The following is a 23,546-nucleotide window of genomic DNA, read 5'->3' as shown; positions in this document are numbered from 1 at the left end:
ATATTTTGCAATGGTGCAATGAGGTTCAGCATTCAGAGGGTTAATTGTGGGGCAGCAGGCTGTGTCACATTGCTAGCCATCTTCTTGACAATAAATGAGTCCGATGCAGAGCTGGAGAGCATGAAATTAGTGATTTTTCCCTGTATCTGATTTGCTGTATATAATAGCGTTTTAAATGTGAATCTGTGCCCTGCTGTGACAAGTTTCATTTAGGGAAATGGGGTTTCCAGAGGTTGAAAACAATTCACTGATTTCTGGTGGGGGGTGTTTCAAAGAGAAGAATGGGAGGGAGAAGGAGAGATGCTGTATTTTACTGTTACTAGATTTATTTGGCGGAAGAATACAGTACATTGAAGCCAAAAAAATAGTTTTGTCGTAGGAATACAGTGGGTGGGGGGGTGGGGGGGGGAGCTGTGATGTCACAGTTTCTCGGACTTAACCAGTCAGGCAACCATACAGGCTACACTGCTTGTGCTGTGTGGAGAGAAAGAAAGGGAGCCTGCTGAGATGTCTGTCAGTAACCAGTCGCCTGCTCCTCACACCGACTACAATGATCTCTGCAAAGCCAAGCCTGTCGATTGTTTCTCTGAGAAAGGTCCGAGTGCGCAACCTCAAAAGGACTGGAGTCTGTCTGAATGGGAATGGCAGAGAGCAGGGGAGCAACGCAATAATGAGCTGAAAGTTGAGTTGAGCTCAGCAGCATCGCCTCTAGCTAAAGACGGTCTCATTAAGCACGTTGCTCTCACTGATGAGGATAAACTGGGTTTCTTTGGAACGACAGAAGGAGGAAAGGAACAGAAGAATGCAGCTGATGAGGCACAGTCTAAGGAGTTCTTAAGAGGCCGGTCTGCTTCCCCTGCTAATGTCTGTGTCTCGGGCCAAAACGTGGGGGAAATGAATCCGGTCACAGATGCATGGAGTCCGGCTGCTGTGGGTAAGCAGATGAGTGCTGGGGATTATGGGACAGGTAGGGACGAGCCGGCAAAGAATGTGACGGAGAAGAGAACCGAGAAGAATGGGGAGCTGATAAGTTGTTCTGCTAATCCCAAACTGCCAAATCCATCTGCTGCACTTGATAATCCTGCCCAGAATATAAAGAAAGATGAGATTAGTGTATGGAACCCTAATTTTATGCCAGATAATAAAACAGACTTGGGCTGCAAGCAAATGACAGGGTTTAAAGACAAAGACAAGACCCTGGTGTGTGAAATGGATCTTCATTCGAATCACATTCCCCCATATACCCTGACTATACAGAAGTCTGAAACTCCGACTATGGTGGATTATGAGCAAGATCTCCCTGATGATGGCTTTTTAAGTGAGATCCTGGCATGCAAGGAAGATATGAACGTTGATATGGTCACTGATGGTGTTCCCACCAGGGCTGCCCAGCAAAGGAAGGTGATGCGACGTGCCATGTCAGAATGTTCTCACTTATCTGTTCCAATGAGCTTTGGCATCGCTGAAAAATATCCAGAGCCCTCGCTGGGTGATTCATTGGACTGGTCAACAAATAGCCCCAGCAGCCAAGTCATGGTTACCGGTAGCAGAAAATACCCAATGTCACAGATGAAACGTTCGATGACCGTGGCAGAGGAGCAAATCCCAGGTTACAACCCTGGCACTGATCAAACTGCTGCCGAAGTGCAACTTGACCAGCTTACCAACAAAGGGCATGAGAAAGAGGGGAACAATGCAACCGATATCGCTTCAGACATGAAAGGTGGTGTGAATGTTGCCTTTCACCATGGTAAGCTGGAAAAAATTCCCGAGTTCGGCAGCAATAAGATCCCAGAAGAAATGTTTCCCGGCAAAAATGAGCAAACCAGTGACTGCGCTGACCTTCAGAAGAACGGCTCATCAGGGGGCCCAGATCCAGCCCTTTCATTGGGAAAAGAAACAATTGAGGTCAATAACGTACAGACATCTCCATTTTCCCAGCTGCAAGAAAAGCCACATGAGTCCATGTTGCTAAATTCCGCTTTCATGGGGACCAGCTGCAACAGCAGTGGAATACCTCAGAAAATTGAAATGACGCATTACAAGCCTGAGCAGACAGCACTGAAGCCCCAGGGCCTGGCACAGTCTAGTTTTCAGCAAGATGCCGGGTGTAAGAAAAGTGATGCCATCTCCCCTTCAGTGCAACAGCAGCTCTCGGAGCCCAATGCTCCACGCAGCCCAGTCGAGAGCTCAAAGACAGGAGGAGGGAAGTGTGCAGAGCTAAGTCAAACCGCTGGTCAGAAGGGCAAAGAGCCAAACTCTGCTTCAACATGTGACTCTATCACGGCCACCAACAGTGAGCTGGAATCTGCACAAGGTGAGCAGAAAGGGGGCTTTAAAAACTTGGGGCTACAGATAGTATATAGGGTGATATAGTTGAATTATAAATGAGGCTTAATTCTTTACAAAATAATAATTTGAACAGTGAAAATGTTTCTTGAGTGAACCTAGCAGGATATGCTTCATCCATGGTTAAGGTTTGTGTTCCAGTGACTCCTGCTGGAATCTGTGTATTTGTTATACACCTGGAAAGGATCAATTTTGGCTGATACCCTCTTGTATTGCAGAGATTCTTTATGTTCACCTGTGTGATGAAAAAATGGTTACTTGAATGAGAGACATCTGTAGAACCAAATGCCAAAAGTATCAGAACTTCAGAGAGCACTGTTATAGAAGTCATAACCTTGTGTATTGTATGAATGCCTATGACAATCTGTTATATTTAGTAATTTCCACTCATGATTTTACACAGTAAATTAATGTCATGTCCCCAACTTAAATGGTTTCACTTATCATTTAGTAAGAGCTGTAACATTTCCCTGTGTCCCATTGGTAGTCCCATTCCATGCTTAACTATGTTGATGCTTACTTATTTCCATTCTCTCAGGTGACTTGTGCTTCATTACACAGGCTAGCGCCATATCATAGATGAAGACCTGGATTTGGGGACCCATCATTGTAATGTGATCGCAGGCGGCTCCAATTGCAGCAACAGAGTGAAGTGTTCTAAATCTGACAGACTAGAAGATCGTAATTGCTCTCGCTATGTTGAGTTAGCCAATTATTGGTCTGGGCACCAATTGGGAGTATTAGAAATGATTTGATTTATTATTGCCACATGTACTCGTATACAGTGTAAAGTATTGTTTCATGCATGCTGTACAGACAAAGCATTCCGTTCATTGAGAAGGAAAGAGAGGGTGCAGAATGGCTAGTATTTCTTGGCTAGTGATGAAAAAAAGACAGGGTTCTTACCCTTAATCTCTATTCAATGTGCCCTGCTTGATAGAGATCAGATGAGCACTGAATTGGATTTTGATGTGATGCCACTCGCAATCAAATAGTCTGCTTGCAATCCATTGCCTCCTGTTAAGAATGGCCACCTGTATGAGATGAGGATGGGAGCAATAGGGATCTACAGAGGAGGCGGGTGGAAGTTGGGAAGGAAAGCATTCCATATTCATTTTATTGAGTGTTACTGCCTCTTATTGTTCAAAAGTGGCAGCTTCATTGGTGAAATCGTGTTTCTGGGAGGCTGAGCTTATTGAGCTGGGATATAAATAGCTGTAGGTGTTTAGTATTCCATGTCTCTCCCATGTAAATTACCATGGTTTATTTCATAAGTCAGGGACAGTTCGTTGAAACTCCACATGATCTCGACTACATGACTCACAAATTCCAAACCCATTTTTAATCCACTTGAATAAACTTTGTTTGATGAATGTCTGACCTGTGATTAGACCTAAAACACCCTGTCATATTGATCACCAGCAACGTGAAATGTTACTTAACCTTGTGGAATAACACTAATCAGTGAAAGGACCAGTGCTATCCAACCAGTTATGCACACAGTTCAATGGAACAATACCACAGGCAGGCTGTAGTGTTACGTTTAACCATTAGAGTGCAGTCATGTTTTTTGTTTTGCAAAAGTACGGAAAAGCTTTGTTTCATTGCGATAATGCAGCAATTGAAAAAAATCAGGTGGTTGTATTTCCAAGCATTTCACACGGATCTGTTGCAGAAAATATTGCCAGCACGAAAACATATTGGTGCCATTAAGTGGTTGGATCCATCAAATAGTGCGACAGTTTTTGTGTGGGAACCCTCTGCAAATAATTGACACTCCCAGACACCCCGCTTTCTGCAAATATTGATGTCTTCTGGTGATCCCCTTCCTTTGCAAATATTAAAGCTATCCTGGAAATCTCTTTTTCTGCAAATATTGACACACATTGAGACCTCCACCTTCTGAACAAAAATGTTCTCCTGGAGACCTCTGCTGTCTGTACAGTGTTGTTCTCCTGCAAACTCCCAAACTCTCTTCAAATATTGATGCTCTCTTGGAGACCCCTCCTTGATCTACAAATGTTGAGGCCCTCCCAAAGACCTCCCCCTTTATGTAATATTGAACCTTTCCCAGAGCTCCCCTTCCTCCATGCAAATATTGACGTTCTTTTGGCAATTTCCCTCCCTCTGCAAGTATTGATGTGTCCTGGGGACCCTCACCCTTACAATAAATATTGATGATCTTGTTGAAAGAGTTCGCTCCTCTGAAAATACTAGCAGTCTCCCTGAGAAATAGTAGACTTTTTCTTCTGCTAGATATTGAGAGCTACTAAAAGGAATTTTTTAAATTCGTTCATGGGACATGGGTGTCGCTGGCTGGCCAGCATTTATTGTCCATCCTTAGTTGCCCTTGTTCAGGGGGCTTTTGAGAGTCAACCACATTGCTGTGGCTCTGGACTCACTGTAAGCCAGCCCAAGTAAGGGTGGCAGATTTCCTTCCCTAAAGGACATTAGTGAACCAGACGGTTTTTCCGACATTCAACAATGGTTTCATGGTCATCAGCAGATTCTTAATTCCAGATTTTTTTTATTGGATTCAAATTCCCCCATCTGCCATGGTGGGATTCAAACCTGGGTCCCCAGAACGTGAGCTGAGTTTCTGGGTTAATAGCCTATCAATAATACCATTAAGCCATTGCCTTCCCTTCTGCTCCATTATTGCAGAAAATGGTTGACTACTATCTTATAGTAATAACCAACTAGTTGGTCAAATGAAGAAAGACTTCAGAGCTCTGGAAGCTTGTGGTGCATGGAATGGCCATGTCAAATGGTTAGAAATCTGATCTCCTAAACTTGGCAACCAGATCGAGAATCCATCATTAAAGAAGAAATAGCAGGACACCTGGAAAGGAATGGTTCTATCAAGCAGATGCAGCATGGATTCTTGAAGGGAAAGTCGTGTTTGATGTATTTAATGGATTTTTATGAAGATGTGACTAGTGCAGTAGACAGTGGGGAACCGGTGGATATGGTGTTTTTAGATTTCCAGAAGGCGTTTGATAAGGTGCCTCACAAAAGGTTGCTGCAGAAGGTTAGGGTACACGGAGTTGGGGGTAAGGTGTTAGTGTGGATTGAGGATTGGCTATCTAACAGCAGAGAGTTGGAATAAATGGGTGCTATTCTGGTTGCCAGTTGGTGACCAGTGGCATGCCGCAAGGATTGGTGCTGGGCCTCAACTGTTTTCTATATAAATATACGATCTGGAGGAGGGGGCTGAGTGTAGGGTAACAAAGTTTGCTGATGACACGAAGATGAGTGGGAAAGCGAATTGCATGGAGGATGCGCAAAGTCTACAGAGAGATCTGGATAGGCTGAGTGAGTGGGCGAGGACCTGGCAGATGGAGTATAACGTTGGCAAATGTGACGTTATCCACTTTGGAAGAAATAATAGTAGGATGGAATATTATTTAAATGGTGAAAAGTCACAGCATGCTACTGTGCAGAGGGACCTGGGGGTCCTTGTGCACGAATCGCAAAAACCCAGTCTGCAGGTGCAGCAGGTGATCAAGAAGGTGAATGGAATGTTGGCCTTTATCGCGAGGGGGATGGAATATAAAAGCAGGGAGGTCTTGCTGCAACTGTACAGGGTACTGGTGAGGCCGCAACTGGAGTACTGTGCGCAATTTTGGTCCCCTTATTTGCGAAAGGATACATTGGCCTTGGAGGGAGTACAGAGAAGCTTCACCAGGTTGATTCCAGAGATGAGGGGGTTAGCTTATGAGGAGAGTTTGAGTAAATTCAGGCGTTTAGAAGGCTGAGGGGGGATCTTATAGAGACATAAAATGAAGGGGCTAGTTAGGGTAGAGGTAGAGAAATTCTTTCCACTTCGAAAGGAAACCAGATCTAGAGGGCACAGCCTCAAAATAAGGGAGGGGCAGTTTAGAACAGAGTTGAGGAGGAACTTCTTCTCTCAGAGGATAGTGAATCTCTGGAATTCTCTGCTCATTGAAGTGGTGGAGGCTACCTCGTTGAATATGTTTGTCATGGGTAGATAGATTTCTGATCGCTAAGGGAGTGAAGGATTATGGGGAGAAAGTGGGAAAGTGGAACTGATCCACTTCAGATCAGCCATGATCTTATTGAATCGCTGGGCTAGATGGCCTACTCTTGCTCCTATTTCTTATGTTCTAACCCCTCATGGATCCCATGGGTTCAGCGTACTATAGTTTGAAAACATTGGGTTAGGTTGAGGGAGGGGGGTCTCTGGGCTAGCATCAATATTTACATAGCATGAGGAGGTCCTTGGGAAAGCTTTAATATTTATATAGAGGAAGAGGTGGCTCCAGGAGAACTTAAGTATTTGCACAGAGGGATGGAGTTTCTTGGGAGCAGCATTATTACAGGGGAGGAGTCTCTAAGTGAGCATCTATATTTGTGCAAAGGTAGAATCTGAAGAGTATCACTTTTTGTAAAGAAGGTGGGACTGCAACAAATTCAGGATTGTAGGAACCAGCTAAATGTATCTGATCTTTTTTCAAACTAACTATGCATCCACCCATCCAAGATTTTAAAATTAAAAGTATTTGTGAAAAGTGGAAATAATAATGTTTAAAAACTTGCAATAAGGTGCTATCCTAATTGATTCATGGAACATATATAATGTGTATGACTTTTTTTGGTCTTTTAGGGTATGGCTTGTTATTGAGCTGTACCATTTGTCAAGATTCCAATTACTCATTCAATTCTGTGTTTACTTGGCAGATTACCGCTGATTGTAGTGCGGTCATTATAATTGACCTTAGCTTCTTGAACTAGAGTTGCTCAGAATTGGCCATACTTTCTGATGACCATCCCATTACTTCCCTGCTGGAGAATCCATGTGTAGAGACCAGAATGAACCTGGTTGTGATGCTATCCAGGGAAAAATAACCTGTGGCTGACAAGCTCAGGAATGAGGGTAACAAAGTGGGAGGGCCTAAAAATTCTTAAGCTTTGCTTGGGTCACTGTCTGTGTGGAATCCGCACGTTCTCCCTTAGTCTGCGTGAGTTTCCCCTGGATGGTCCAATTTCCTCTCTTAGCCTGAAAGACGTGCTGGTCAGATGCATTGACCCAAACATTTTGCTTACAAAGGGAAGAGATGATGCAGATGTAGTGGTCTAGGAGGAACACTGAATTATTGGCTGGGATAATCCTTAAAGGGGAGGAAATACTTAAAGGGTTGGAATCCTTAAAAGTTGATAAGTTACCAGGGCCAGATGGATTGTTTCTGGGGCTGCTGAAAGAGGTCACGGAGGAGATAGCAGATGCTCTGAGGATGATTTTCCAATCCTCACTAGATACAGGAGAGATACCAGAGGACTGGGGCTCTCAATCATGTCTGACCCATCCCCCGGGCCACTGCCCTCCCTCCCAGATTGAGGAAGTGACGAGGAAGAAGAATGAATGTAATGCAGTGAATGTTGTTTACGTGGATTTTAGCAAGGCGTTTGACAAGGCCCACATAGGTCAAAAAAATAGTAGTCCATGGGATACAGGGTAATGTGGCAAGCTGGATAAAATGTTGGCTTAATAACAGGAAATAAAGGGCAGTGCTTGATGGATGCTCTTGTGAATGGAAAGTTGTTTCAACTGGTGTTCCACAGGGCTCTGTGTTGGGATCCTTACTGTTTGTGTTGTATATTAACTATTTGGATGTGAACGTGAGGGGTATAGAGTATAAAAATAAGGATTTAATGTTGGAATTGTATAAAACTGGTGAGGTTACAACTGGAGTATTGTGTGCAGTTTTAGTCACCACATTACAGAAAGAATGTAATTGCTTTGGTGACAGCGCAGAGGAGATTTACATGAATGTTGTCAGGATCGGAAAAGTGTAGCTGTGAGGAGGGATTGGGTAGGTAGGGATTATTTACCTTGGAACAAAGAAAGTTGAGGGGTGACTTGGTTGAGGTGCACAAAATTGAGGGAATGAGAGAGTGGACAGGATAAAATTGTTTCCGTTGGTGGAGAATTCTAGAACCAGGGGACATAGTTTCAAGATAAGTTGCAGATGATGTAGAATGGACATGAAGAAGAACTTTCTTATGCAGTGTGGGTGTAGTGGGTGTCTCGAATTCACTGTCCAAGTTGGTGCTGGAGGCAGACACCTTAAACTACCTGGATCTGCACCGTAACTGCTGTAAGCTACAGGGCTGTGGGCTTGTGCAGGAAGATGGAATTAGGAGGGGCACCTGGATGTCCTTGGACTGGCATTCATGAGATGAACAGAATGGCCTCCCTTTGTACTGTAACTTTCCTAAGGTTATAATTGATACTCCCCCGCCAAATAGTATCTTTACAACCAGCTTTGACCACATTTTGTAGTTGGACAAGAAATACCTGGCCTTCCATTAAGGGGCAGCACAGTAGCACAGTGGTTAGCACTGCTGCCACACAGCGCCAGGGTCCCGGGTTCGATTCCTGGCTTGGGTCGCTGTCTGTGTGGAATCTGCATGTTCTCCCCATGTCTGCGCAGGTTTCTGCTGGGTGCTCCGGTTTCCTCCCACAGTCTGAAAGATGTGTTGGTTAGGTGCATTGGCCATTCTAAATTCTCCCCCAGTGTACCGGATCAGGTGCCAGAGTGTGGCGACTTGGGGATTTTCACAGTAACTTCATTGCAGTGTTAATGTAAGCCTACTTGTGACTAATAAATAAACTTTAGCTTTAAAGAATCCAAGAAGTAATTTGTGATAAATGCTGCCCTTTGAGTGCTATTAATAATTGATGGTTGTCATTATTAGATGGAAACCTTTTAAAATGCCTTTTAATCTTAGCTCTTGTGTGATGTGGAGCAGCTTCACTGAATGAAAATACAATATCTGCATTAAACTACTTGGTGTTATGAAAGGTTTCATTTACGTCTGATTAGTTGACACTCTTAATGGTCAGCCTTAATTCAATTTGAGTAAGCAAGGACTGTAACATAATTCATTAGAAAAAGCTTTTTGTATTAAATGTAACAGATGCAGTTTGTTATTACGAACCACTGATGTACAAAGTAAAGGAGAAGAATTTGACATGAGCACGCATCTCTGCTTTTGTTACATCCTAAACTGACTACCGTGGATGGCATGGTAGCAGTGGTTAGCACTGCTGCTTCTCAGCTTGAGGGACCTGGGTTCGATTCCCGGCTTAGATCGCTGTCTGTGTGGAATTTGCACATTCTCCTTGTGTCTGTGTGGGTTTCCTCTGGGTGCTCCAGTTTCCTCCCACAGTCCAAAGATGTGTGGGTTAGGTTGATTGGCCATACTAAAATTGCCCCTTGGTATTCTGGGATGCGTAAGTTAGAGGGATTAGTGGGTAAATGTGTAGGGATATGGGGGTAGGGCCTGAGTGGGATTGTGGTCGGTGCATTCTTGATGGGCCAGATGGCCTCTGTCTGCACTGTAGGGTTTCTATGATTCCTAGAATCATATTGTAGAAGGGTCCGTTAGTTTGGTAACAAGCCTAATTGGCCCTTAATTTATTTGAATATCGCAGTTGGGCTGCCAACCTGGGAACACTGACAACACCCCCCCCCAAGTGTAATGGGGGTGAGCTTGGGGTTGGGTGGGAAGGTGCTGAGGTGTGTCCAAAGATGTGTGGGTCAGATTGATTGGCCATGCTAAATTGATTCTAGTGTCAGGGGATTAACGGTGGGGTTATGGGAATAGGATCTGAGTGGAATTGTGGCTGGTTCAGACTTGATGGGCTGAATGGCCTCTTTCTGAACTGTAGAGATTCTATGATATGCCTCCCATTGTAAAAAAAAAGCACCTGATAGGGGCATATAAAATACAGCCTGTGTTTTTCCCAAATGCAGATACAAGAAGTTGTTTCACTCAAACTGCCAGACCTAGCTCTTTGTCAGTCAACAAGAAGCACCAAATGCCTTCCTTAGAAGAGAGGCAAAGAGTGCTAAGATGTACCATGTGTTGGTTAAAAACCAATGCTGATGCAGACATGAGTTTCTTCTGTGGCAGAGAATGGTTAACAATTGAATACAGAATGAATTGGAGACAGAATCTCAAAAAGAAGTTGCACAAAGATTTACAAATGCCAGCACAATACCTTCAAGGATCTAATCTTTGAATTATTGTATCGTATAACTACATTTGCGTCATTGACAATTGTATGTCCAACCTTTAAGGCCCACTCAGCTTGCTGCTTACTCATCCTCCCTCTAACCTATACCAGAGATTACATATACACACATACTTTTAGACCTATTAACTCAGTACTTTTCATAGAACATTACAGCACACAAACAGGCTTTTTGGTCCTCCTTTGCTGTGCTGAACCATTTTTCTGCCTAGTCCCACTGACCTGCACCTGGACCATATCCTTCCACACCCATCTCATCCATGTATCTGTCCAAGTTTATCTTAAATGTTAAAAGTGAGCCCGCATTTATCACTTCATTTGGCAGCTCATTCCACACTTCCACCACTCTGTGTGAAGAAGCCCACCCGTAATAAGAACATAACATAAGAACATAAGAACATAAGAAATAGGAGCAGGAGTAGGCCATCTAGCCCTTCGAGCCTGCCCCGCCATTCAATAAGATCATGGCTGATCTGTTGTGGCTCAGTTCCACTTTCCCGCCCTCTCCCCATAACCCTTAATCCCCTCTCTTATCAAGAACCCATCAACCCGCTTCTTAAAAATATTTAGCGAGGCAGCCTCCACCACTTCAACGGGCAGAGAATTCCAGAGATTCACCACCCTTTGAGTGAAGAAGTTCCTCCTCAACTCCGTTCTAAACCGCCTCCCCTTTATCTTGAGGCTGTGCCCCCTAGTCCTACTGTCTTTTTTGAGCGGGAAGAGTCTCTCCACCTCTATCCTATCCATCCCATTCATCATCTTATACGTCTCAATGAGATCTCCCCTCATTCTTCTAAACTCTAACGAGTACAAGCCTAGTTTATTCAGCCTCTCCTCATAGCTCAATCCCCTCAACTCCGGTATCAGCCTAGTAAACCTCCTCTGCACTCCCTCCAGGGCCAAAATATCCTTGCGCAGGTGCGGCGCCCAAAACTGCACACAGTACTCCAGCTGCGGCCTCACCAATGCCCTATACAGCTGCAGCAAGACCTCCCTACTTTTATATTCAATCCCCTTCGCTATGAAGGCCAGCATCCCATTCGCCTTCCTGACCACCTGCTGCACCTGCAAGCTGGGTTTTTGCGACTCATGCACAAGGACCCCGAGGTCCCTCTGCACCGTCGCCTGCTGCAGTTTTTCGCCACGTAAGTAATAGTCCTTCCTACCATTCTTCCTACCAAAGTGGACCACCTCACACTTGCCAACATTAAATTCCATTTGCCATTTCCTGGCCCATTCGCCCAGCCTATCTAGATCCTTCTGCAGACTCTCCACACCCTCCGCACAATTTGCCTTTCCCCCAATCTTGGTGTCATCAGCAAATTTCGACACCCTGCACTCGGTTCCCTCCTAATATTTTCTTTAAACTTTTCCCCCTTCACCCTTAACCCATGTCCTCTAGTTTTTTTCTCCCCTAGCCTCAGTGGAAAAATCTTTGTACAAAGTGGAGGCGTTAAGGTCCAATTAAAAGAGCTGAGAGAAGCTTGAAGAAAACACATTCTTTTCTCCTCTCAGTAATTAGCAAAGGGCACGTGTTTGTGTTCCATGCTTATTCGACATCACCCCAAAACAGTGATTCATATTGGAGCACAGATATGTAAGTGCCAGTATGCAAGATGCATTTCTAGATCGTGGTCCTAGAACAGGAACCTCAGTTGATTCTTTCTCACCACTCCCTTATCCCTTCCTACCCAGTTTCAGCTCCTCTCTACCAGGGATAAAACCTGTGATTTAAAAACAACAAATCTTGGATTAAAGTCTGGCAGCATTTGTGGAGAGAAACACTGTTTCGAATCCAATATGACTTCTTTAGAACTGTTGAACTGAGCGTGGATCGTAATGTTCAGTACAACCATGGTAATGTATACATTCATTCAGAATGAGTTCTGTGAGCAGAACAAAATTCTCATTTTTATTTTCAAATCCATCATGATCTCATCCCTCTCTGTATCCAGGTTCGCAGCACTGGTGTGTGCCTTCAGATGTCTGTGCCCTAAGCTCAGGAATTTCCCCCTCTAAAGACTAAACCACTTTCTTTTTTTTCCTATAAGATGTGTTCCTTAAAACCTGTTTCTTTAACCAAGCTTTTGATCGTCTTCTCTGTGCTGCCTTATGTTGCTCAATGTACAATTTTTCTTTATATAGTTCTTTTGTGATGTTTTATCATGTTAAAGTTGCAGTATAAATACAAATTGTTGAATATTTAAATGCAAGAATCATTGTATTAAATTACAATCTTTCTGAATGCAATGATGAATGCAGGGCATTCTGCATCTGTCAAGTATTTTGAACAGTGATGTGATCAGTGAGCATGGAACCGGAAAGCCATTTGGACGTAATAGCCTTTCAACGTTGATACTTTTTTGATGGTATTGGCTGAGAGAACTCGCCAGCAGAATCCTCTGCTAGTACCATAGAATTTAGTGTTCACCTGAACAGGCAAATAAGACCACAGGGTTTCAGGTCTGGAGCATTTCTGACAATGCAGCACATGTTTAGTCATGTCCAAAAGTTGGGTTCAAGTCCACAATTTCCAAACCAAATGTTTGGTATCCTACCAGCTGTCTGGCTGAGGTCTTCCATTAAAGAAGAAAATTTTGCAATTCATCCGATCAGTTGGTAGTTAAGTGCGCTAGTGGTAATAGCAGATGCACTTTTGGTAATTTACCAAAATTCACTAGACTCTGGGGTGGTTCCCACAGATTGGAAAACAGCAAATGTGATGGCACTGTTTAAAAAAAGAAGGTAGACAAAAGGTGGGTAACTATAGGCCAGTTAGCTTAACTTCTGTAGTAGGGAAAATGCTTGAATCTATCATCAAGAAGAAATACTGAAACATCTGGATGTAAATTGTCTCATTGGTAAGACGCAGCACGGGTTCATGAAAGAAAGGTCACGTTTGACTAATTTAGTGGAATTTTTTGAGAACATTACATGTGCAGTGGACAATGAGGAACCTGTGGATGTGGTGTATCTGAATTTCCAGAAGGCATTTGACAAGGCGCCACACCAAAGACTGCTACGTAAGATAAAGATGCATGGTGTTACGGGTAATGTATTAGCATGGGTAGAGGATTGGTTAACTAACAGAAAGCAAAGAGTGGAGGGTAAATGGGTGTTTTTCTGGTTGGCGATCAGTGACTAATGGTGTGTCTCAGGGATCAGTGTTGGGACTGCAATTGTTTACAATTTACACAGATGATCTGGAGTTGGGGACCAAGAGTAGTGTGTCAAAATTCACAGATGACACTAAGATGGATGGCAGAGCAGTGTGTGCAGAAGACACTGAAGTTCTGCAAAGGGATATAGATAGTTGAAGTAAGTGGGCGAGGGTCTGGCAGGTGGAGTACAATGTTGGTTAATGTGAGGTCATCCATTTTGGTAGAAATAACAGCAAAATGAGCTATTAAAAAATGGTAAAAAAAAATTGCAGGATGCTGCTGTGCAGAGGGACCTGAGTGTCCTTGTGCAGGAATCTCAAGGAGTTGGTTTGTTGGTGCACAAGGTAATTTAAGGCAAATGAAATTTTCTCCTTTATTGCTCGAGGGATGGAGTTTAAAAACAGCAAGGTTATGTTACAGCTGTATAAGGTAGTGGTGAGGCTACACCTGGAGTACTGTGTGCAGTTTTGGTCTCCTTACTTGAGATAAGATATACTGGCACTGGAGGGGGTACAGAGGAGATTCACTAGGTTGATTCCGGAGTTGAGAGGATTGGCTTACGAGGAGAGTCTGAGTAGACTAGGATTATACCCATTGGAGTTCAGAAGAATGAGGGAAGATCTTACAGAAACATATGAAGGGAATAGCTAAGATAGAAGCAGGGAAGATGTTTCCACTGGCTAGAACTAGAACTAAGGAGCATAGCCTGAAAACAAGGGGAAGCAGATTTAGGACTGAGTTGAGAAGGAACTTCTTCACACAAAGGTTTGTGAATTTGTGGAATTCTCTGCCCAGTGAAGCAGTTGAGGCTACCTCATTGAATGTTTTTAAGGCAAAATAGATAAATTTTTGAAGGAATTAAGTGTGAGCGGGAGGGTGGGGAGCTGAGTCCACAAAAAGATCAGTCATGATTTTATTGAATGGCGGAGAAGGGTAGAGGGGCCAGATGGCTTACTCCTGCTCCTAGTTCTTATGTTCCTATGTTCTACTTCTTAAGTGCATGACTTGATGTGATCCTAAATTACATGGGCTCAAGAAGTGTCAGTTTCAATCCTCAGACTGTGCTGTTAGTTGATCTGTCAAGGCAAATTTTGAAGCCCTGCCATTAGGCACATTGTGTCTTCGCAAAGAAAGGATTAAAAGATCAGTTGGACAAAACCGAATCGCATTGATCTCTGGTGTCTCCCGCATCAAATAGCTTGCCAATGCTGTGTATACTACTGTGATGTAGACTAGGGGACTACTGGCAGTTTATCTCATCTAAGTATGTTGGAATAAACTGTACCTTCAATGTACCCAGTGCAAAATTAAAGGACCTAGTTTCAGATCTGTATTGTAATATAACAGAGATTATTCACAGTTCATGTAACTAAAGGGCAGCACAAGAGTAGGTACCTTTGTTCCACCGTAGTACTGAGACATTGTGGCACCTTTTTAGATGAAACATTATAGTGAAGCTCCATTTGTCTGTTCAGATGGACTTAGTATACCATTGCTGTCTTTGAAAAAGTGTTCTGTTCAATCAACGTCCCTGAAACAGAGTAACTAATCATTTGTCTCATTTACTTTGCGATCTTGCTGTTTGGAAACTGGCTGCCACATTTGTCTATATAAAATGACCACATTCTTTATAAAGTGCTTTGGGGCACCTTGAATAAAAACACTCAATAACATTATACCAGCTGCAGCACATTGACAGTACTCACTTCGAGTCAGATAGGTGGGTTTAATTGGCATTAATTACTTCTAAATGTTATCTTATATTAAAAGTTTATAGAATCAATTCTGCAAAGTTTATGTATTTGTTCTAAAGTAATATTTCTTGCTGTACAATTATTCCTCTGATAGAGAATGGGCAACAGTGCAGAGATAGTCAAGTTATCATGGTTGAATGCTACTTTAGTGGTAGAAATGTCTGGCAGAAGCTTTCATAGGGAAAAAGATTTTGCATAAACATTTTGACAGTGGGTATAACAACATTTAACAAAATCGCTTGAGTGATCTCTGGCTGGGTGTTAACTCAGCACAGGCCAGGAAAAAGAGTGCATTTTTTTCTGGCCTGTGCTGAGTTAACACCCAGCCAGCGAGCATTTATAATGATTCCACAGTTGGCCCCATAAAGAGAGAAGGAAATGAACAAGGTTTCTTACTCCTGATGCCTACTTAGTGAGTCTTGCTGGAATACATGTTTGAATATCAAATGAGCATAGAATTAGGTTTGGCCGTGATTCTCAAAACTGTCTTCCAAAACTCATTAGTGAAACTTCGATGTGTAGGGGGTATGACTTCATTTAGTTGCTTCTGTCTGTAGACTGTATCCTAAGAAGAACTTGCTCACTCAGAAGAAAATTAGGGGATAGAATCTCTCAATTGTTAGGTGAGTTCTAGTCATATGCTATCTGTTGATATTCTGTAAAGAAGGTGATGGTGCTGTGATATTGATGCTGGGTTAGTAATCCAGAGACCAAGGATAATTTTCTTGGAATCTGGGTTGGAATTTAAACTCAATAAAATATCTGAATTAAAAATCTAATGATGACCATGAAACCAATGTTGATTGTTATAAAAACCCAGCTAATGTCCATTAGAGAAGGAAACCTGCTGTCCTACATGTGACATCAGATCCACAGCAATGTGGTTGGCTTTTAAATGCCCTTTGAAATGGCCTAGTTAGCCACTCAGTTGTATTCAGTTGCTACAAAGGAAACACAAAGGAATGAAACCGGACGGGCCACCATCATTGATCTAGAAATGACAGTGGTAGGTCTAGCCCTGTCGATCCTGCAAAGTCCTCCTTACTAATACCTGGGGGGCTTGTACCGCAGTTGGGAGAGCTGTCTCACAGACTAGCCAAGCAACAGCCTGATGTAGTCTGTTCCCAGAATTGTACTTTACAGATAATATCCCAGATGCCAACATCACTATTCCTGGTTATGTTCTGTCTCACTGGCAGGACAGACACTGCCGAGGTGGTGGCGGCACAGTGGTATACAGGAGGGGGGGAATTGTTCAGTATCAACTCTGGACCCCATGAAGCCTCATGGCACAAGGTCATACATGTGCCAGGAAACCTCCTGCTGATTACCACGTACCACCCCCCTCAGCTGATGAATCCACTACATTGAATGCCACTTGGAGGAAACACTAAGGGTGGCATGGGCGCAGAATATACTCTGGGTGGAGGACTTCAGTGTACAAGATCAAGAGTGGTTCGTTAGTGCCACAACAGACTGAGCTGGCCAGGTCCTAAAGCGGCCTTCTCCAAGGCGGCCTTCACGACACGCGACAGTCGCTGAGCAGAGACTGATGGCCAAGTTCCGCACACATGATGATCTCAACAAGGATCTTGGGTTCATGTCGCACTATCTGTAACCCCCGTGACTTGCCTGGGTTGCGAAACCTCACTTACTGTACTGTCTGGAGACAGTACACATCTCTTTAACCTGTGATTGGTGCTCCTTCCACTCACATTGTCGGCCACTTTAAGACTTGAACAGCAAGTTAGGTGTAAAGATTTTGCATTCTAATCAGTAATCTGTAATCTGTCTGTGCTTTATATGCTCTGTCTGAGGCCAGAACTCTCCATTCACCTGACGAAGGGACTAACTTGAAAGCTAGTGAGTGTACTATCAAATAAATCGGTTGGACTTAAACCTGGCGTTATCAGACTTTTTGCTGTGTTTACCCCAATCCAACGCCGGCATATTCACGTCAGGTCCTAAAGGACATGGCTGCTAAACTGCAACTACACCTAAACTGCAGCAGGTGGTGAAGAATCCAAGTGGGAAAAACATACTTGACCTCATCAACCTGCCTGCTGCAGATACTGATAATAGTATTGGTAGAAGTGACCAACCACACAGTCTTTGTAGAGACAAAGTCCTGTCTTAATTTTGAGAATACCCTCAATCATGTTGTGTGGCCCAACCACTGTGCAAAATGGGATGGACGTTGAACAGATCTAGCAGCTCAAGACTGTGCATTTAAAAGGTGCACTTGGTCATCAGCAGCAACAGAATTGTACTCAGCCACAATCTGTTATCCCATGGCATGGCATATCCCTATTCTACCATTACCACCAAATCAGTGGATCAACCCCAGTTCAATGTAGAGTGCAGAAGGCAGAACTGGGCTAGGCAAATAAACAAATAAACTAGGGACTGTGTGGTGAGTAACTCACCTCCTGACCCCCGAAAGCCCTTGCCCTACAAGGGGTGCCCACCATTTACAAATACAAGTCAGGAGTATAACTGGATATTCTCCACTTGCCTCAATGAGTGCAGCTCCAACAACACCCTATGTTATTGATGTTATCAAGAACAAAGCAGCACGCTTGATTGCAACTCCTTTTACAAACATTCAATCCCTCCACTACCAATAAACAGTGACAAATGTGTGTACCATCTACAAGATGCACTGCAGGAACTCACCAATGCTCCTTAGGCAGCATCTTCCAAACCCACAGCTACTACCATCTAGAAAGACAAAAGCAGCAGAGACCTGGGAACACCATGACCTGGAGGTTCCCTTCCAAGTCACTGACCAACCTGCCTTGGAAATATATTGATGTTGCTTCACTGTCACTGGGTCAAAATTTGGAACTCACTCTCTAACAGCACTGTGGATGCACCTTAGGGACTGTGGCATTTCAAGAAGGCAGCTCACCACCACCTTTTGAAGGACAGCTAGGGATGGACAATAAACGCTGGTCCAGCCAGCGACACCGAGATCCCGAAATTGAACATTAAAAGAACCCTGCTGTGTAAAACGGAGCAGATGTAATTTGAAGCAATAATTCAATGCATTATAATTACTCTAATGCTATTTATTTGCTGGTTGAGGTTTTACAGATATTAGGAAAGGGGAGAGAGGGGAAGAGTTAAAACATCATTGGAAATGGAAATTTTTCTGATCTCATTCTGCCTGGCCTCATTATTTATGCATCATGAGAGGCAGACAAAAGCTTAGCCTTTGAAATTCAGTTCCCTCGAGAACATTGCAAACTTCATTATTAAGATGAAAAATGCAAATAAACTAATTGGTGCACACATCACTGCTCCACTATTACCCCTACTATCACCACCAATGCATTTGTATGTATTTTGTTTGGGAATGGTTTTTAATCATCATCTGAAGGTGTAACCTCTTGCCGAGATACAGTTTCACAGGAAACCAGCAGCATTACATTTTCTAGCCCAATTAACTATTCCTTTTGGCAGTTGAAGATATTGGCTAATTCAGCTGGCTATCACAGCCAAGTTCAGTCATGCCTTGGCATGGCATACCTCTTCCAGCAGGAGTCATTAGATAAAGATCGGGCATTGGAATTCTCTGCAGCAGCATGATGATACTGAATTGGAGTGCCATACTGCCATTCTGGCTGAGATTAACTAACTAAGCAGCTTGCATTTATATAGCACCATTAATGATAAGATAAGAACATAAAAAATAGGAGCAGGAGTAGGCCATCTAGCCCCTCGAGCCTGCCCTGCCATTCAATAAGATCATGGCTGATCTGCCGTGGCTCAGTTCCACATTCCCGCCCTCTCCCCATAACCCTTAATCCCCTTGCCTATCAAAAACCTATCAACCCGCGTCTTAAAAATATTGAGCGAGGCAGCCTCCACCACTTCAACGGGCAGAGAATTCCAGAGATTCACCACCCTTTGAGTGAAGAAGTTCCTCCTCAACTCCGTTCTAAACCGCCCCCCCCTTTATCTTGAGGCTGTGCCCTCTCGTCCTACTGTCCTTTCTGAGCGGGAAGAGCCTCTCCACCTCTATCCTATCCATCCCATCCAACATCTTATACTTCTCAATGAGATCTCCCCTCATTCTTCTAAACTCTTAACGATTACAAGCCTAGTTTATTCAGCCTCTCCTCATAGTTCAACCCCCTCAACTCCGGAATCAGCCTAGTAAGATGTCCCAAGGCATTTCATGGAAGCTTTATCATAAAGTTTGACACAATGCTACATAAGATGACCTAAAGTTTGGTAAAAGAGTTAGATTTTAAGATGTATCTCAAAACAGCAAGGCTTAGGGTGGGAATTTCAGGGAATGCAAAACAAATTTGTGGGCTTCAGCTGAAGGAGGACTTCCAAATTTTGTATCACTTCATAGACTATAATAAGTTCCCCCTCTTTGGTGATACTTGATGTGTTTATCCTTACGTCACAGTAAGAAGCTTTACGACACCAGGTTTATTTGGTAGCAAAAGCCACTAGCTTTTGGAGTGCTGCTCCTTTGTCAGGTCATTTTATCCTTACTGTACAGGTTTCCTTGTGCATTGATTCCCAAATCCTTGAATCATGGGGTAGTACTCTCGTATCTGAACATCTCATTCTCCGCATCATTAATGCAATACAGTTGGAGGCTATTATCGACATTAGGTTATATAGGTGGCTGGAAGTAATGGGGGTAAGAGATACAGAAAAAAGTGAGTACAGAGAATTAAGACTGTTGCTTATCTGGAAGATAAAAACCTTCAGAGGCTGGCTGGTCCTCAGCCTGTTTCCATGCTGTGATTTCTGTATCATTGCTCCTACTGAGGCCAACTTTACCCCAGTTGAAATTAGCTGATAGCTTACTGACTGAGGATCCAATCTGCATACTGGTTTCACCAGATGAACTGATGGGTGGAATTCAGTCGACTGCATTTTAAAGCGATAATGTCCTGTACAGCAAAAGACAATTGATTGGAAGCATGCTCAGTATACATGAGTCTGTCTTTTTTTATTAGTGCTTTGGATGTGAGCATGACTGCAAAGGCTAGCATTATTTCTTAGCCCTAGATACCCTTGAGGAGGTGGTGCTGAATGGAACAACTCAGGCCGTGTGGTGAAGGTATTCTTTGTGTAATTAATTAAGGAGTTCTCGGATTTTGACCCAATAACCACGAAGGAATGGGAATCTATATTCTATGTTAGGGCAATATGTGATTTGGAGAGACACTTGAAGATGATGGTGTTCCTGTTCATCTGTATCCTTACCCTTCTGCATGATGGGGAGGACTGCCAAAGAAACATTGATAGTTAGTGCAGTACAACCTGTTGATAGCACACACTGCACCCAACTTGTGCTGATGTTTACAATGGTCTCCTGGAAAGTTCCCAACTAAAACAGCAAGGATTCACAGCAAGAGCTAAAATATTTAGCCTTTCAATTTCACAGATTGCATTGTGCTTTTTTTTAAATATCTACAGCCAAACCAGAAGAACCATCAGCTGAAGGCATGACTGGAACGGAAAGTGCTGTAACCTCCAAAGAACGCCCACTGAGCACAGATACAAAGGGGAAGGTAGGCATATGTCCCAGTTACAAAATCATTTTCGGTTTGCTTTTGAGCATCGTTTTGCTAAATTTGTTCATTGATAATGTAGTTTAAAGTCTGTGGTTTTGAGACAGCCTTGCTCTTTATACTTTGATTTTGTCTTTGATAAAATGGTTAAATACGTCTTCACAATGTTTTAAAAACTGATGCCACTGTTGTCTGCCATTAATTACTATTTCTTTTGGAAGTCGGAACACCACAGCATGTGCATAAATTTGCCCTGAGCCAGTGCATTTGTGTCTGGACACAGTCATGTTTATGTCTGGGACAATGCGGTATGAATGAGATGGTACTTTAGTGTCTCAGTTTCCTACAGTATACATGCATGGGTATACATGCAGGAGCATTAGGCTACATGGCTAAACTCTCTCCCTCCCTTCTTCTCTTTATATATAGAAACATACATAGAAAACAGAAGAAAGCGTAGGCCCTTTGAGGCTGCTCCACTATTCATTATGATAATGACTGATTATCAAATTCAATACCCTGATCTCTGCTTTAACCCCCCCATAACCCTTGATTTCTTTAGCCCCAAGAGTTATATCTAGTTCCTCCTTGAAATCGCACAACGCTTTGGCCCAAATACTTTTTGGGTAGCGAACTCCACAGATACACACGCTCTGGGTGAAGAATTTTCTCCTCACCTCAGTTCTAAAAGGTTTACCCCTTATCCTCAAATCATGACCCCTAGTTTTGGACTCCCCCACTATCAGGAATATTTTTTCTGAATCTACCCTGCCTAATTCTGTTAGAATTTTATGAATTTCTGAAATCCCTCCTCTTCCTAAACTCCAATGAATGTAATCCTAACCAACCTAAACTCTCTTCATATGACAGTTCCACCATCCTGGGAATCAGCCTGGTAAACATTCGCTGCAATCCCTCTATAACAAGAACATCCTTCATCAGTTAAGGACATCAAAACTGCACACAATCCTCCAGGTGTGACCTCATCAAAGCCCTGTGTGATTGCAGTGAAAAAAAAATCCTTATTCGGAAGCTCAAATCCTCTCACTGAGGGTCAACATACCACTTGCCACCTTTATTGCCTGTTATACCTGCTTACTTTCAGCAACTGATGCATGATGACACCAATCTGCCTCCCTATTTTGATACCAAAGTGGATAACCTCACATTTATCCATATTGTACTACATCTGCCATGCATATGACCACAGGCAGCATGTCCAAATCATGCTGAAGCATCTTTGCATCCTCTGCACAGCTCACCCTCCCACCCAACTTTGTTTCATCTGTAAATTTGGAGATAATACATTTAGTTACCTCTTTCAAATCATTAATATATAATGTGAACACTTGGAGTCCTAGCACAGATCCCAGACACTAGTCATTGACTGCCAGTTGGAAAGCAACCCATTTATCCCAGCTCTTTACTTCCTGTCTGCTAACCAGCTTTCTATCAACCTCAAAACACTACCCGCAATCCTCTGCGCTTTAACCTTACATATTTCAAAGATGTGCAGCTTAGGCGGGATTGGCCATGCTAAGTTGTTCCTTAGTGTCCCAAGATATGTGGGTTAGGGGTATTAGCTGGATAACCGCATGTGGTAAGCGGATAGGGCAGGGGGTGGGCCTGGGTAAGATACTTTGTTGGAGATAGAGCTGGTGCAGACTCGGGTGGAATGGCTGCCTCCTGCACTGTAAGGATTTTATGACAGTAATCTGCTTTGTGAGACCTTGTTGAAAGCCACATCCACTGATTCTACCTGGTCAATTCTACTGGTTAGATATTCAAAGAATTCCAATAGATTTGTAAAGCATGATTTCCCTTTCATAAATCCATGATGATTTTGTTTGATTATCCCGCTGCTTTCTAGATGCTGTGCAATGAAATTCTTGATAATGGACTCTGGTAACTTCCCTGGTACTGATGTTAGGCTTACTGATCTGTAGCTCCCTGTTTTCTCTCCCCCTCCCTTTTGAATTTACATTAACTACCTCCAATCTGTAGGAACCATCCCAGAATCCTTAAGTATTCTGAGATAAAGATTGTCAGACCCTGGAGATTTATCCTCCTGCAATCCCATTAATTTCCACAAAACCATTTCTCCTCTACTAATACTGATTTCCTTCAGCTCCTCACTAAAACATGTGTTTCTCAGAACTTCTAGTACATTATTCATGTCTTCCTTTGTGAAGACAGAAGTAAAGTACAAATTTAGTTCCTCAGCCATTTCTTTGTTCCCTTGATTCTGACTATAAGAGGCCTGCATTCATTTTTGTCAATTTTTTTTTCCCTTCTGTACCTTTAGAAACTTTTACAGTCAGTTTTACTTTCATACTTGAAAGTATTAATTTTCCCCTTAATCCCTTGGTCTGCCTTTGCTGAATTTTAAAGTGTTCTCGACCCTCAGGGCTATTGCTTTCTCTTGCCAATCTATTTTCCTCCCTTCTCTCCCCATCTCTCCCTTTCTTGCATCATCCTTCCCCTTCCTGCCCTCTCTCCTGCTTGGCTTTATCACATTAGAAGAAGAGGGATGCTACTTTATGACATATGAACCAATCCTTGGCCCCTGAACAATTAAAATTTGTCTCCAAACCACAGAATTTATTTACTTAGCATAAAATTATCATTCGCATTTATTTTGTTTTTTTATTTGGTTTGCTTCTTTTAATTCCATGCT

At 43.0% G+C, this 23,546-nt stretch overlaps 1 protein-coding gene across 14 annotated transcripts in view; it reads left to right on the top strand.

Annotated features, from left to right (window-relative positions):
- The window catches only part of LOC145346767 (uncharacterized), a 381,295-nt gene that overhangs the window by 297,273 nt on the left and 60,476 nt on the right, over positions 1–23,546 (top strand). For all 14 annotated transcript variants that reach the window (XM_080194470.1, XM_080194472.1, XM_080194471.1 and 11 more), the window contains one exon: positions 20,775–20,869. In XM_080194470.1, coding sequence (XP_080050596.1) covers positions 20,775–20,869 — 95 coding nt within the window. The remainder of the gene's footprint in view (positions 1–20,774; positions 20,870–23,546) is intronic.

The sequence above is a fragment of the Carcharhinus amblyrhynchos genome, chromosome 8 (genome assembly GCF_965287045.1).
Source record: "Carcharhinus amblyrhynchos chromosome 8, sCarAmb.v2.hapA, whole genome shotgun sequence".
In the NCBI taxonomy this organism is placed as follows: domain Eukaryota; kingdom Metazoa; phylum Chordata; class Chondrichthyes; order Carcharhiniformes; family Carcharhinidae; genus Carcharhinus; species Carcharhinus amblyrhynchos.
The sequence above is the reverse complement of the archived record's forward strand: the minus strand, read 5'-3'. Positions and strand labels throughout refer to the sequence as shown.